Source organism: Sitodiplosis mosellana, unplaced genomic scaffold (genome assembly GCF_009176505.1).
Source record: "Sitodiplosis mosellana isolate CC-2019 unplaced genomic scaffold, AAFC_SMos_1.0 Smas_scaffold_3, whole genome shotgun sequence".
Lineage (NCBI taxonomy): Eukaryota > Metazoa > Arthropoda > Insecta > Diptera > Cecidomyiidae > Sitodiplosis > Sitodiplosis mosellana.
Window position 1 is genome coordinate 1,860,160 of NW_022595246.1, and position 15,481 is coordinate 1,875,640.

The following is a 15,481-nucleotide window of genomic DNA, read 5'->3' on the forward strand; positions in this document are numbered from 1 at the left end:
TGTTGAAAAATGTAAAGAAAAGTTTCATAGACTTCTCTTAAGAAGTAATATTTTCACAATTTTTGATGAAAAAATGATCAGTAAAATAGTGATATACGTAGTTTAAGGACTAAATTTTATCATGAGTAAGTTTTTTTTATCAATATATGGGCATTGAAATATTTTTTTTGCATCACATCCAAGTGGTGTACAATTCCGGTTGTGGGACAGTCATGTAGCCGGTTGTGGGACACCCATTTTTTGCATTGAAAACATGAATTCGACATTTCAGTCATGAAATATGGTCATTTGTGTTAAAATAAATATGTGTGGTCGGAATTATTGGTGTTTTTGGTGACTGTCAAATCAACATTTGCATTTCTCATCATGTTAAAGGGACAGAAGACAGCTTTTCCAGTACAGGGTTATGATACTTCAGTCCAAACAGTCAAAGATTCATATGACTGAGACAAAAAGTAATTAGAGAAACCTTGCTTGACTTTGAGATGCACCGAACAGTGGATTGAAGCCGATACACGGATCAATTGGGGTAGCTATTCGATGATATTACAAAAGTAAACTATGGAGAGTTACCAGAAGTAATATTTCGTTCAGCTACAAACATTCCATCGAATATTGACCAATCAAAATTCAATAAAATCCTTTTCTTGCCGTAGAAAAGTCCACTTCAAATGTGCAAAGGCCTTTAATGGTGTCTAAATGTGCATTCACTGCGAATTGAATGTGAATGAAGATTATGGCTTATTTTCATTCGTAATTTGACATGTAACCACCATTTGATCATTGTTTGCTTATGGTAGTCTAAAAAATTAAATAAACAATCATAAAATCATGATTTCTAATGATTTTACTTCAATCTTGGACATTTTAAGCAAAAAAAATGAGGTGTCCCACAACCGGGTACAATTTTTTTTTCTCGTCATTTTCAAGACTGTCGGGAAAATGAGCATAAAATTTTTGTTGTGCATATAAATGACTAACTTTGTTTGGAGAAAAGTTAGCTATGATGGTTATCTTTCGAACGGTATATAGGGTTTGGAAAAATATAGGATAAAAAAAAATTTGTGGCAAAATTACAAAACCCGTCCCACAACCGGTTACATTCCCCTATTTATTCTTATCATATCATATGTCCATTTTGAACACACTATTTTCCAAACCTTGCGGTAATTTTCTTCCAACAAACAATTTCAGTTTATTGTGAAATAATTGCGGTGCTGTAACAGCAAACACACATCGCTTCTTTACTCATTCGTGTTGTTTCATGCATTCGCATTGCCGCCGCATGAATCCAGTTTAAACATTTGCAACGCATTCGTATTTCGATTCTATGAATCCATATAAACTGCTGAAAAAAATAAGTGTAAATACGATTGAGCAAAAAATGGATGAAGAATGGAAGCATAAAATGATGCCTTAGCGGTTCTACTTCGTATAGTTGTTTATTTGAATGAGTCATAAGTCCTACTCAGAAAATATTTGACGGGCAGATAATTTGTTCATAAACAAAACGACTTTGTTGTTTCTCGACGATTCGACTGTGAACGCATATGCAAGCACAACATTTTAGCCAGCAAAAGACGCAAACAACGATGACTGTAAGGCTTAATAAGATGTAGAAGTATTTTTTCTTTCGCTCTTTCTTCATCCTTTCCACACTCTCTTCTCTTCTCACATTATCAGCGAACGAAACAAACGCACAAACCAAAAATCGCAACCAAAACATACAGATCGTGAATACAGGCGACCGCACGTCAATTTGAATTCATTTTACTGTCAAATCTGTTCCCGTTCGGACGAGAAAGACTGTCCACTTTTGCGACGTTATTCAATACATGTAGTGAATTTCCTTTTGCGCACAACATTAAGTTTTCTTCAAAATCAGTGCAATTCCGCCAAATTCAAACAGGAGAACGAAAATAAAGCATAGAAAGCAAGCAATTATTTGAAACACATTTTCAACCGGGTGAGTTTTTAAAGTGAAATTTTCATATAATCTAACTATTTCAAGTTTCCGAAGAGAAAACTGGTAAAATGAGAAAAACCAAGCATATTGAACAAAATACGGAACCAAATAAAATTTTTGATGCTAAATCCACTTGAAAACTTTTGAAACGTTGTCTCATACGTCCAAGTGCTACAATATATAAAAATCATGCCGGTGTCGCATTAGTGCGCAGTTTGATAAACAACTGTTCACTTCACTCTTTTAGTGGATATTTTTTCAAACGAATTGATCCTCAAATAAAATACCAACAGCGATATTGACAAACATTGAATTGTAGCGGTTCTCCATAGAAGATGGGAACATTGATTCGATAACCACTATATAATTTCCAAGCTAATGATACGGCAGCACATTATTTCTTCTGCGCAGTAAATTATGACGAAATTCCTGACTAAAATAATCAAACAGCTTTTTAACAATTGTAAAGTCATATCGATCAAAGGCTTATTTAAAAACGGCACTGGCAGAGGTGCCTGATTCCATAAGATCGCGCACCGCGCAATGAATTCGAATTATATTATATGCTCAAACGCAATGGTTACAAAACAACGCTGTATACTGCGTGTGGTGCACTGTTGGCATTTATACAATTCTTGAATATTTCGAATCTTATTTTTCTACAGCATACATCAACCACTTGCAAGTACACATTTACCAAACATTTTTATCAACAGCATTCCCACTTCAATTTTCAAAAAATAAAATAAAATGAAATTTATAAATATAAGCAATAAAACACCTTGCAAAGTCCATCTTTTTATCAAGTTGTGAATTTTTATAGCTGTTCAATCTGATTGCACTTCTGCACATTTGCAACTCTGATTCATCAAACCGGTAGGACATATGATGATGTCTTCGACAATGTTGTAGTACGTGAATTTTTAATAGCTTTGCTTGATATCTTTCAGCCATGGCAGCCAACCAATTCAATATAGACTATCACCAACTGCTGGGTGTTAGTAGAAATGCCGACGAAAAGACTATACTCAAAGCATTCAGAGAACTGTCGAGAAAGTGTCATCCGGATAAAGTATTCGGCCAAGAGGAAAAGATGAAGCTGTTAACCATGGCCAAAGTCACCTTGCTCGATCCGGATAAGCGAGCCAAATACGAGGCCAATTACGAGTCGGGTGACAGTCAATCCAATTTGATTGCTGACTTGCTCAAACTTAATATTGGACACAGACTATCAGATGACTACCGTGCCAAAATAGAGCAATGGAAAAAAGAGTATCAAAGCATACATATCATTTCCAATATGGACATATTCGACAAGTTGTTCCAAGAATTTGAGCAATCCATGTTTGATAAAAGAACAGTTTTTGATCTAGGCGCAGATCAATTGATCAACCAAAATAAATCAGATCAAGTGATGTTTGAAGAGCTACGAGCAATTTTCATAGAGCAAAACTTTGGAAACCTAGCTCAATATATCTTGACCAACCAGTGTCGCTCTGTATTGACCAAGCTATACGAAGATAACAACACACATGCATATGAATTGCCAGATAAACTCAAAGCGTTGCTCCAAATTATCAAAGTGTCTAGTACACTGCACGCCGATGGTCATCAAAATAGAATCAAAGGCTTGTACGAGGCGGTTTACATTTATCCCATCAATGAGTGCATAGATTGTGTTCTAAAACTCATCAACAATCGTATGACTGATGCTCATAAGGATGAGGTTATAAATATGCTAATGACTCACAACTTGCTAAATGAAAAAGCAGAGAACAAGCAGTACATGCACAGATTGAAATGTAATTCTACACTCAGATCTATCTTTAAATATGAGGAAGCCATTCATAATCAGGTATGGTTCAAAATACAATCTAATTTAATGTTAAATTAAATTCACATCTAATACATTTTCACTAGAATATCGATTCAATGGAAAAAGCAATGCTTTACGCAGACCTATGTATGGGTAATGGATTTGGACATCCAGTATTGTCCAATAATCTAGTGATGGCCGCGAGAGAGCTAATCGCATGTATGGCGGAAAGTGCAGACGCGGCTGAAGTGTATGCGCTAAAAAAGTGCGTGATTGAGCTGTGCGCCAATGTTCTCCACATTGTGTCAACATACGCCAATCCAATCGCACAACTCAAGTTCTCGATCCACGTAATCAGGCTTATAAATAGAGCTAATCAAATTCTTGCAGATTCAGTCGAGGGACAAACTTTGCACTCGGTAAATTCAGACATTTCAATTTGAATTTAGGCTTGATTCAAATTTCATTTTACTTCGGTCTAGAATAAGGATAAAAGACTACTGGTTGGTGAGCTCGATAAACATCTGTGGAAAGTTGCCGTTCACTGCGTATCAAAGTCTATCAGAGTGAGCCCATTGATAGACACCACATTCAATATGACCAGTGATGTGTTGTATATCGATCTGATTGACAACAAACTGCTGGAAAAGTACTACCAATGGAATATTGACACCTATTCTGATCATCCATTAGCATATTTATACCAGTACAGCCTCATGGAAGGCTCGTGGAAAAGCTGGTTCGATGAGACCAAGTTTGACGAACACAGACGGAAGTGTATCGAACATTTGCTTGGTAAAAATTTGGCTATTTTTTCCGATGAAATTCTAGAAAAAAAATTATTACAACAACTTTAAATAGGTAAAACAAAGATGAGTGAGCTGGACGTGGTTAGAACAATGAAGTCAGAGATATCATGCATAATACCCAATCCTGGTGGCGACACATTCGAATCAAAGCCAATGATAATCAGATGCGAAGAGGGCTGGATTGTGCCTGATAAAAACTACCTGAATATGGGCAAGATGAGTTTCAATTCTGTGGACGGACTGATCATTGACATCGAGCAAGGCACTTTTGAGATAATTGTAAGCACAGACGAGCAGCTTAGCCTCTTATGTGACAGCCAAGACATCGACGAAATCGTTATCAAGGGCCTGTCTCACAGTGTGTTCAGTCTCGATCAAGCTGATTTCGAACTAGACTATCACCCGTTTCAACTGATGCGTTTTTCGCCCAAACGTCTCGAAAATTCTCGATACCTTTCCACTCTACTAGCTGCTGATTATCTGCTCAAAATGATCGCAACTAATACCGAGGTAATTTTCAAATAGTCAGAATATATATACATTGATTATTGAAATGCCTCTAAATACGTGCATCTAGGTGTCAGCGCAAGCACCATTTGAAATCAAGCAGGCAGCCGATGGCTTCCTAAAAGCTTTGCCCTCTGACCTACGAGAGTTTATTATGATGAAAAAATCCACCTCTGATTTTGGAAAAGTCCATCGATTTTGGATAGAGAATGACGATATACCATACTTTAAAAATGTGGATGATAATGGCAAACTAACTTACGAATTTTATTACACAAATATGCTGGTCAAAAAGCATTTGATGAAAAAGAATTCAAATGTGAGGAAGAACAAATTTTTTACGAAATATTCAATGAAAACAGTTGTTATTAGTGAAAATATTTTCTGGTCATAACGTTTATTTTCGAAAAATATGAAAAAAAAAATATTTATTCAACAGGGTGAATTAGTTGATGATGACAGCGAAGATGAACTCACAGATGATAGCGAGGATGAATCGGACGAGATCTCAGCCGAGGCTCGATTTACTCGAAGACTCACTCAATACTACGATCTGATTGGCTGCTATTTCCCAGTGCTGTTGAGGCTGCGAGAATTGGCTAAACTCAGTGCCATTTCCATGATATTGAAAAGTATTTATCATTCGCTGGAAGAGAGCAAAAAGCAATTGACTGCCCCTCGGAATGAAGTTCAAACCATGCTCGAAAATATCAGACGCCAAATAACCTATCCTATTTGCACCGAGCCTAAGGTGAGCATTATTCCAATTTTAAATCGAAATACGATTTTATATAATTTTTACCACATAAATACTCTAGGTTGACGAGTCATACAGGAAATGCTTGCTCGACAATGAAGTGTACGACGATAGCCGAGTTTCCTGGAGTGAGACGATCCGGGTGAAGAACATGATCCGAACTGATTTGAAAAGTGCAGAGGAACAACTGTTGATCGACCTACCTAAACTGTTATCCGAGTCAATGAATTTGGCCAATACTCAAGCACTAGGCCAACATGTTCGCAATTGGATAGAACATGACCAGTGTAATGCCTTAGTCGACTATTCGTGCACAGCTATCTATGAGCGAAAATTAGAACAATTGTCCAAGTTTGGCAACAATCTCGAAAAGCTCGGTGTCAATCTGGTTGCTGATGGTGATACCGAGCTAGATGAATGTGATAGCGGATGCAAGTGGGTACCATCTGCATTCTCCCAACTCATTGGCAAACGTGCCTATGGAGGAGTTTTTCTACGGCCTAAGCTTAGCCCGCAGAATACTAGAGGCTTTCAGGGCTTCCAGGCAAGTTCTAAAAATGCTGGATCCTCTGGTCCTCCCAGCGGTGGCTCCTCTGCTCCTCCCAGTGGTGGATCTTCCTCTCCTCCCAGTGGTGGATCTTCCTCTCCTCCCGGTGGTGGTTCTTCTGGTTCTGCCAAAACTCCCAAAAATAGAAAAGAGTTTTTTGAAAAATATGGACATGGCAAAGGTTGGCCAAATCCACCGATCAGATTGGATGATGGTACTTATGGCGGACAACCTGACACTAGTATGTCTTTTTACCAATGTTGAGAAATACTTTTTGACACGATGATTTTTTTTTCCAGGACACATAACTCACCAAGGTATCCCCATCAAATTTGGTCCTAGTGGTTTGGCTCAAGTGCATAATCCCAGGTGAACAACTTTGTATAGAATAAATATCATGCTTCTTTGAATATATCCATAGTTGACATTAACCATGCTAGTCATATATTTTGTGATTTATTTAATTTTTTTTATTCGTATTTCATAAATTGTAGGTACAACACTAGAAAAAAAGCTATTGACGCAGCCCGTCATGGGAATCGTGGTCGTGACAATGGGACTGTGTTTAAGGATGGCGCTCACGGCAAGAACAGAATGCAGAAGGGAACTGCCAGTGACCAACAGAAGAAAGATTACCTCAACCGAAACAAAAAAGGTGACCACAGCAGCCATGTTCATTCCTCCGACGGGAAAGGTCGTCGCCTCAAAGATGGCGTGCATCACCTTATGCCTAACTGATAACATTTGGTACTCTTGATTTGTAAAACAGCATTTAGCATACGATTAAAGTATTTACCGTAGTATCACTCAGTTTTCGTATTGCCAATGTTGAAAAAATACCAACATGTTTTAATTTTTTTTCAATATTGAGCTTTTTCCGTATGTATTGAAATTTAACATTCAGGACAAAGAAATCAAAAGAAATGATTTCGACGCCAAATGCCTCTTTCAAAATATTCTAATCTCAAAATGCATACATATTTTAAGAGATAGTCTTCAAACAAAATAAATATCAACACTTGATATCGTATTTGGCATTCAAAATTAAATTTACTGATTCGCAAAAAAATGTGAAGAGAACAAAAAAAATGTATTTTCAATTTTTCCACATTCCACATTCCACATAATTAATGCAAATTGAATATTATTTTTATATACCCCGTCCTCGTGCCAAAGCATAGGTGAATATATAAGAAATATTCATTTAAAAATAGTTGTAATTATGAATTCAAAAGAAAATCTGGATTTCTTTACGATCGTTGAAATACAAAATTCCTCACTATCAATTAGTAAATTCGGCGGCCATTCAAACAAATCGAATATTGATTTAATGCAAAAATTTTGACACGAAAAAAATACAAAAATAAAAAAAACGTATGCGATACAGTTTGCGTTGTATCTTCCAAGTTCTAACTTACGATTTGTCACCAGCTAAAAATAATGTTAATTATAATAAAGAAACTCGAATAAAAATCCCAAGCTCATTTCGATAACATGTCTAGACTTTATTTTTATTTCCTTTCGGAATTTTGTGCTCCGTTAAATTATTGCTAAATGCTTGAATAATAATTTTGTTTATTATAATTCATAAATTAAAAAAACTGATGATAATAATAATAAATGATGTGACACATATAATTTATATACATTACATCCCTATAGCTATAGCAAAATATGAAACATTTATTTGAGAATTGTGCTCCACTGGCGTGTATCTCATTTCCATTTAGAACATTTGTCTAGAGTTGTTGAAATTGGTTTTCATTTCCATTAGAATTTGTGTCTGTCAAACGAGTGTGAGTTTACTATTGCATTTTCATGTCTGTTCGACCACGTTTATTTCCGGCGCTGGAATGTATCGCCACACCTGTGCGTCAATCTTATCATCGTCCATGTTTAAGGCATAAGTTTGGGCTAGCGCATTGATTGAATGATGTTCGTCGGTGGTCAGTGAGCCCAGGTGACTGCATTCGATGCTTGTCTTAAACCGGCCAGCCGTGAAAAATATCGCCGAGCACTCGTGCGAAATGGTTTCATTAATTTTTAACGATTTGATATGGATACTGGAATGAGTTTGGAAATATGGATTAGTTTTGATTCGATAATGAAGTGAAGGAAATACCACAAAAACTGCTTACTTATTTGGCCCGGATAAAGCAACTCTCGTTTCCAGTTGATATTTTGATGTGCCGTTTTGATAGTCTTGATAGAATTGAATGGATAGCGTCAGGTCATTCAGTTCTGTTGGCGATTGGTTTTCAATTTCAATGTAAAGGGGAATGTCTTGACCGGTTGTACAGGCGGTTTCAGATATTGCTGGCATTTCCTTGCCATTTATCTTTACATCTAAAAGAAAATAGATTCAAATGTGAATTACAATTCAATTCAAGAACTGGCCAATGGAACTGTGCTCAAAGATGATGAAAAGACCAAAACTTATCACATGTTTAGGCAATAAGAATCTGCAAAGAAAAACTCATTGTACTTACTCCATTTGAGCGGTGCGACGGTAATAATGCTCAACATAGCCGATGACAGTGTGATGCCGCGAAGCGATGCCGTTCCTTTAATTTCCGTTCCAAGAAGTGACCAGTTCAATTGCACTGAATCAGATATGTGGTTTGAACAGAATTGTTGCATCAGATCGGCATCACTCTTCCGCACGTGATAGTCTGGGGAATTAAAATTCAAATTTGATTTTAAAATGTAAATATGTTCCAAATTGATGGACTATTGATGGTAAAAAGTAGATGGAAACTCACTCATTTGATCTTTATCATCATCAATTTGTTGATCGCGCCTAAAAAGCGGACAACGTTCAACTGGAACCGGTACACGACAGCTCTCTCGAGCTTCGATGACAATATTTTTGTTCGTCGTGTAGTTTAGCATCATTTCTTGGGCGGTTAAATTGTTCACATCCAATACCAAATAGAACTCCGAAGATCTGTGCGAGAGGAAATGACGTTATAAGCGGTTAAAATAGATGCATATAACTTGTGTGATATAAACAAAACACCGAGAAAATAAAATCAAAAGTCGTGCATATTCCTTACGTTTCAGCCGGCAAAACGTCCCAATTCGTGATTTGAGCGCTTGGCAAAAATTCCAAATTAAACAGTACAGCACAATTGCGACAAAATCCCTTTTGGAATCCTTCACCGCCTGAATAGCGAAAGCGAAACTGTGCCTCGAGTTGGCGTGCATTCGATCCAGAAGCACCTTGACTGTATGTGACTAGAGACGAATGCCCCGAATTCCCGGAATGTGTTTTCGATCGAAAACTGGAACTAAATTCATTTCTCTTTGGTAAATTGATCGGTGATCCCATGCGACTTGGCAAACTCGTATGACCAGATACCGAAAGACCACTCATTGCCCCGGTCAAACTGTTGTAGACCTCATTTCCCGTTGGAACGCCATTATGTTGTGATGACATGATTGATGGTGCAGTCGCTGCACTGCCACCGGCTATTGGTCCCAGAAAATCAGCATATCCAACAATTTTTAATTTAATTGTCAGCGATTGATTTGGTTTAAGCGGCATTTGCGATTGAATGTCTTCGGATGACCATGAAAAAACTAAATCTTGTGTTTTCGAATCTAACGATGACTGCATCGACTCCTCGAGATGCTCTATTATTATGTTACTACTGTTTATCAATGTCAAAGTACATTCAGTCGTTTCGCCGCAATAGAGCGTTATATTGGTTGACGTGATAACGTTGTCAGTGTTTGTAATACAAGCTAATGTATCCATTGGTAGGCACGATGTTCGGATTTCAAGCTTTGGAAGAGCTGGAATCACGTCTACACTGAACGATGGAGGAAATTTCGACAGACGATCACGATCTTGATTCATGTGCTTTAAGCGACAGTTCGATTTTACACCCAGTGTATGCGTACTGTAGCCGAGTATTTCGAGTGATCCATGCTCGATTGGTGTTCCTCGCAACGTAATCGTTGTGGCAGATAATGCTGACAGCACGGTTGTCTCTGGAAGCGACTCGAACACAATTCCATTGGTTAAAAGACGCATATCGAACACTTGCAATTCATATGGAAGGGGATTTTTTAAAGTCACAGATACATCACACGTTTCATTTTGGACCCATTGGAATGCTGAACGATAGAAAGAAGGATATGGTATTAAAATTCAAGTAATTTAAATATTGGACGGTTGAACATATATACTTACATATTTTACCGTCATTCTTCTTCGATCGACGGTCAATTGAATTGAAATGTATTGGCGTAAATAGAAACGGCCCAGTGTCAACTTTGACGATGGTCGTTTTGTGTGGTCGTAAGTGTGCTGCCAAATTCTTCACCCTTAACTGTTGACAAAATGGCAAATCGGTTAGATTGGCCGGAGGGATGACGGTGCCGTCTTCTAAGACGAGTGGAACTGGAGCACCTTCACATTGTGCGCTCAGGCTCTGAAATTGGAGGTAGACAAAAGATATATAAGTTATTCACAATTTGGCGACTTTTAGATGATTCAAGCGCTGAACAATAATCAAAATATAAACACTTCCACCGAGCTAAGGCACTAATCCTCAATCAAAACACGCTCTTACCTGAAGTTGCAATGAAAATTCCTTTTGTTCGTTCGATGATAAATGCGACCACATAGTTTGTAGTAAAAATGTCATGTGCCGTGTGGCGAGTGCTGAGTGGCCGATCCTCCTCGCAGCTGCCACAAGCTGCTGTAATAAATCGATTTGCAAACATTTCCACCCTGCATTATTCCCAATGACTTCCAATGGATCCAACGACAGTTTATGTCCCGGAAAGCTTTCGAGCATTAGCCGATAACTTTTATGCCAATCGGGATTTGTGTTGCTCTGTGCAACGTGTCGCCACGATGCCAAACGTTGGCAAAATGCCGCTTTTCGCGTGAATCCAATGCGTTGATACAGTTCAGTCAAAACTTCGAACCGCTGCACACGCTCCTGTTCAGTCAAATTCAAATTGATATAGAGTACATTCTGTAGGAAAACTGCAACGTCCAAATAACGATACTGTTCGATGCAAATGCGAGCCGCTTTCAACGCGGCTTCAGTCTCAATAATGCCAGCATGTCGATATTTGCTGTAATTAATGATCGCCTCACGGTACCTAGCCACAAAATCGCTTGGCTGCAGCACATTCGATGGATTGTTATTGCTCTGAACTTTATCATTGGAAACGGTGTGATTCGTTGACGATGGCGAACTTGCCGTTGATGAACCGGAAACGGTCGATGTAACCGATGATGCTGACGATGTGGACGATGATGATGTGAGTGTTGCCAAATGGTTAACCTTGAGTGAAGTATCGGTTTCCAAAGTAATGGCTAAATTGGATTTCTTGTTGAGTATTTGTTCGGATAAATTCTCCTGGCTCTGGCTCAATGAACGGGCTATGCTCAATTTTGTCGCTGAATTTTCTTGAAGACTAGCATTCCGTTGAAATGACATGGTGTATCGAACGTGTGGATACAGTAAAATTGCCGATGCAGCACACAGACCTTCGTTGGCCGCACCCAGCCACAGTGAATCGCTGATGGCACGTAATGTTTCACAAGCAGCATGAAATAGATTCAAACTTTCCGCTACTAGACCCGCTTGCAGCGTTAAATCGGCCAAATTTTTCGTTACACGACCAACGCATCGTTTTCGCATATTCCGTGTGTCCATGTCCAAACCGACAAAGTCTTTTTTCTCAAATGGTGCCAGCAACAGTGGCACTTTATCCAATTTTTCATGCGAACGCTCCAGTCGTTTCTTCTCTAATATCCAGAATAGAGAATTGATGAAATCCGTTAAAAACGCTTCCAAGTCAGAGCATGGCCCATTTTCAGCGTAGAATGTGACATTGCTTTTGAAATTTGATGGAGTTGAGAATGAATTTTTCAGTATTTTACTATCCAATGAATCATCGTTCGATTGAGTATTCTCGTTATTTTTTGAGCTATGCTTATCACTATCGCTTGGCATTAAGTCTCCGGTACTCAACAGTACTGGATCTTCATTCTCTGTGCTTGCATTGTTTGCCGATGCGAACAGCACACATCGTGAGTCGAACAATGTATTTGTGTATTTCACTTTGAGGGATTCATGTACGCGACACATTTCATTCAATTCCGATTGTGAATCAAATTTTCCCACCGTTATCAAACCGAGCAGACGACGATGCGTCTGAAAATCACCCCATTCATTATTCTCCACGGGATAGTCGCGTACATAACGAACCCAAATATCTCTTGTATTTCCTACCGAGTCTGTTGTTGAAAATGAAATAAAAACAAACGAAATGGTTGAAATTGGGATGGTCCAACGGTATATAAACATCATTGATTCGATTGATACCTTTGATTTTCACATTGTTCACATGTTGAATACGTTCAAAAATCTTCTGCAACGATCGTGGTTTGGACGGTCCAATGCCACGAATTAATATCAACAGGCATGAGTGATGATAAGCTTGTTGTTCATAGTCTGGATGTGACATACTGTTTTCAAGGTTGGCCAAAACAGAAACAAAAATATATGTGTGTCAATTATCGTATGTAAACACATGTGTTTTCGATCATAAATATGTTTTACTTGCCTTGGCTCACCACCACCATGCGAAAGCATATAACTAACTGATGATCTCATTTAAATTTTGGCAATTGCACTCTTATTAGTTTTGCGAATACATTCAGCTTATGTAGATTTCTTTTTTTCTTCTTTTCTTATGTCTTCTACTACTGATATATGTATCAACTGAACCAAAAGTTTTGAGTGGAAAATTTAGACAATTACAAAAACAATAGACTAAAAAAACAAAACGAACTCAAATTGATTGCTAACAAACAAACAAACAAACAAAACAATAAATTATATTGGTTCTGTCATCGTAAGCATTGCATACGGATAGAATAGATTTTTCGATTACGTGTCTGCCCCCTTTTTCCGCGCACAGATTTGCATGAATTCATATCATTTTACAGACGATGCAACTTTAAATAAACGTTAAAACGTTGTGCACATGGTTTTCACTGAATTTGATTTCTTTGGAAGCAAACGCTTCAATACTTCATGGTCCGTTTAGTTCCGTGTTTTTCGGTTTTGGTTATTCTTATTTATGTTCAAAACAAAAGAATGAAAAATCAACACAAAATAAATACGATTTTACATTCGACACCTTGAACTCTAAAATATGTCAATTTAGTTCATTTTTTGGGTCATCTTGACTATCTATCATCTGGCGCTATGCACATATTCACGCAGACATATTCTAATCGATTGACAGTGACATCTATCGGACGGCAGAGATGAGTATGGATAAAATGATGATAAAATTTCATTTCATTCAAAGTAGTATGTGAAAATTTTTTCCAACTTCATTTGAACTTTTCATGATAAAAACGGACAACTACCTGCGACGACAGGAAAAAATCCGGAAAAGTTTGAAAAACAATACAATCAATCCAGTCATAATTTAAATGACCCACTTGGCAGTTGTGCAATATATGTCGTTTCGTACTAAAACCAATACATACACACAAACACAAACAGTCCGAACAAGGAATGTCTGTGCATCGTCGCGAGTGTTCGGTTTGTTTTCATGTTTGCTAGCGCATTTTGTTGTCATACAGTTGGTACAAATGTTTAAACACAATTCATAACTTTAGTAGATGCACTTCATTCCTAAACTGCACCAATTTCCACACTCGTTCGCCTTCATTTCACTTTATTTGAGCATAATTTTTTTCTCTTTATCTTCGCTTCATTTTCTAATCACATTTCATTCAATGCATTAGCTACTTTTTTAATTTCGTGCATTTTATTTCTGAAACTGTATCACAAACGTAAGAAAAAACATCACAAAAATCAGCTAAAAATTGAATCATGTTGAAATATTCATTTGTGTATTTCATAGCAATAGTGTTCGGTGAGTTGTTAAGAGATGAAATCACAGTGCATCACACTGCATATTGGGTTGCACTCAATTTGGGACATACGCTAATTGATTCTAATTTCCTTTGATTTGTTCTCCGTTTTTTTTCTTCTCTATTCGATTTAGTTGCTAGTTTCGTTGAATGTGGTGTGTTCGGTCGATCTTCACAGCTATCAAGTGGTGGCGTTCAAAGTCGTACGGGATACAATCAAGCCGGTGCTAGTCAATACGGCAACTACAACTATAATACCAATGTGAATAGTAACAGTAACATTGGCAATCGGAGAAACTCATATGTTAATCAAATTGATCAGCCACAAACTGGGACAACGAACAAGAATTTTCCACGCACTAGCTCCGGTCTATCGGCCTGGGGATTGATCACAATTATTATGTTGATCATAGTAATCGGAATGGGTGGATATTATGGAATAATTTGCTATCCATTGATCTGTAAAGAGGAACGAAATTATGACATTATGGATGCAGCATCCACAACGGCTAGCGCCAATACGCCCACTCGTTCGGGAGACTTTGAAAAACCAGGCAACTATAGTTCACGATCAACAACACCAAGTGTTATCATCAACACATAATCCAAACAGATTTTACCATAGCAATTTTGTTCAATCTTTTTTTGGTGGTGTGATTGGAAATCGAAATACCGTCGTTTTATATTTAAAAAAGAGGAAGAAAAAAATTTAAAACAGGATTTGAAACTTAATTAGTCTCCCAACGGAAAATGTTACATGCATTTTATTTTTTCAAATGCAAACCAAGCTAACTATTGTGAAATGGAAAACAATTCTTTCGGCCATATGAAATCCACGTATGTTTCCTTCTTTATTGGTTTGGATTAGTCTCACTCTCGCGCGCGCAGCAGATTATTTAGTGATTAGGTATTTAAGACTGAGAAATTTCAACTTTTTACATTCTCACAAGTATTTTATTGACAATTTTACAAAAAAAAAAAAAAAAAACAAAACAAAACGAAAAAGAAATTCGCCGAATTTTATGATGCATTTCATTTCAATGACCATTTTTTTCCTTTCATTTTTGACACTTAACTTTTTTCTAGACCTTTTGGTAATAAAAGCGATCTACTAAACAAAAATGTTCATCTTTGTTTTTCTTCTTATTTTATAAAATG

At 37.4% G+C, this 15,481-nt stretch overlaps 3 protein-coding genes across 10 annotated transcripts; 2 read left to right on the plus strand and 1 right to left on the minus strand.

The window, feature by feature from the left end:
* The first annotated feature begins 1,194 nt into the window (after positions 1-1,194).
* On the plus strand, positions 1,195-7,898 carry LOC129565512 (uncharacterized). 2 transcript variants are annotated; one of them, XM_055440484.1, is made up of 12 exons: positions 1,519-1,598; positions 1,684-1,966; positions 2,790-2,842; positions 2,917-3,821; positions 3,887-4,201; positions 4,265-4,577; positions 4,644-5,101; positions 5,169-5,417; positions 5,538-5,849; positions 5,917-6,643; positions 6,702-6,771; positions 6,897-7,898. In XM_055440484.1, the coding sequence occupies exons 4-12, from the start codon at positions 2,919-2,921 to the stop codon at positions 7,138-7,140; spliced, it is 3,591 nt and encodes a 1,196-aa protein (XP_055296459.1). In that variant the 5' UTR covers positions 1,519-1,598; positions 1,684-1,966; positions 2,790-2,842; positions 2,917-2,918; the 3' UTR covers positions 7,141-7,898. The 2 variants fall into 2 exon arrangements, with proteins under 2 accessions (XP_055296458.1, XP_055296459.1); XM_055440483.1 differs by lacking the exon at positions 2,790-2,842 and having other exon boundaries at positions 1,195-1,598.
* Positions 7,887-13,674, minus strand: LOC129565511 (protein brunelleschi). Of its 6 annotated transcripts, none has more exons than XM_055440477.1 (10): positions 13,303-13,674; positions 12,997-13,154; positions 12,756-12,898; positions 10,983-12,667; positions 10,601-10,841; positions 9,459-10,524; positions 9,165-9,349; positions 8,892-9,074; positions 8,541-8,748; positions 7,887-8,465 (listed from the first exon to the last, which is right to left on the minus strand). In XM_055440477.1, exons 2-10 carry the CDS (start codon positions 13,044-13,046, stop codon positions 8,219-8,221), a joined length of 4,008 nt encoding a protein of 1,335 aa, XP_055296452.1. In that variant the 5' UTR covers positions 13,047-13,154; positions 13,303-13,674; the 3' UTR covers positions 7,887-8,218. The 6 variants fall into 6 exon arrangements, with proteins under 6 accessions (XP_055296452.1, XP_055296454.1, XP_055296456.1 ...); XM_055440479.1 differs by having other exon boundaries at positions 12,997-13,205; positions 13,327-13,670; XM_055440481.1 differs by having other exon boundaries at positions 12,997-13,205; positions 13,303-13,647.
* Positions 13,675-13,967: 293 nt separating this feature from the next.
* Positions 13,968-15,445, plus strand: LOC129565517 (uncharacterized). Of its 2 annotated transcripts, none has more exons than XM_055440490.1 (2): positions 13,968-14,325; positions 14,458-15,445. In XM_055440490.1, the coding sequence occupies exons 1-2, from the start codon at positions 14,283-14,285 to the stop codon at positions 14,925-14,927; spliced, it is 513 nt and encodes a 170-aa protein (XP_055296465.1). In that variant the 5' UTR covers positions 13,968-14,282; the 3' UTR covers positions 14,928-15,445. The 2 variants fall into 2 exon arrangements, with proteins under 2 accessions (XP_055296465.1, XP_055296466.1); XM_055440491.1 differs by having other exon boundaries at positions 13,980-14,032.
* The last annotated feature ends 36 nt before the right edge of the window (positions 15,446-15,481 follow it).

Bases quoted from the DNA above. Each gene is read 5' to 3' on its own strand.
- LOC129565512 (XM_055440483.1), top strand. From the start codon at position 2,919: ATGGCAGCCAACCAATTCAATATAGACTATCACCAACTGCTGGGTGTT. The intron at 3,822-3,886 runs GTATGGTTCAAA...CATTTTCACTAG, and splicing joins AGGAAGCCATTCATAATCAG to AATATCGATTCAATGGAAAA. The intron at 5,850-5,916 runs GTGAGCATTATT...TAAATACTCTAG, and splicing joins CTATTTGCACCGAGCCTAAG to GTTGACGAGTCATACAGGAA.
- LOC129565511 (XM_055440477.1), bottom strand. From the start codon at position 13,046: ATGAGATCATCAGTTAGTTATATGCTTTCGCATGGTGGTGGTGAGCCA. The intron at 8,749-8,891 runs GTAAGTACAATG...ATTTTCTTTTAG, and splicing joins CGTCGCACCGCTCAAATGGA to ATGTAAAGATAAATGGCAAG. The intron at 8,466-8,540 runs GTAAGCAGTTTT...AACTCATTCCAG, and splicing joins GCTTTATCCGGGCCAAATAA to TATCCATATCAAATCGTTAA.
- LOC129565517 (XM_055440490.1), top strand. From the start codon at position 14,283: ATGTTGAAATATTCATTTGTGTATTTCATAGCAATAGTGTTCG. The intron at 14,326-14,457 runs GTGAGTTGTTAA...TATTCGATTTAG, and splicing joins TTTCATAGCAATAGTGTTCG to TTGCTAGTTTCGTTGAATGT.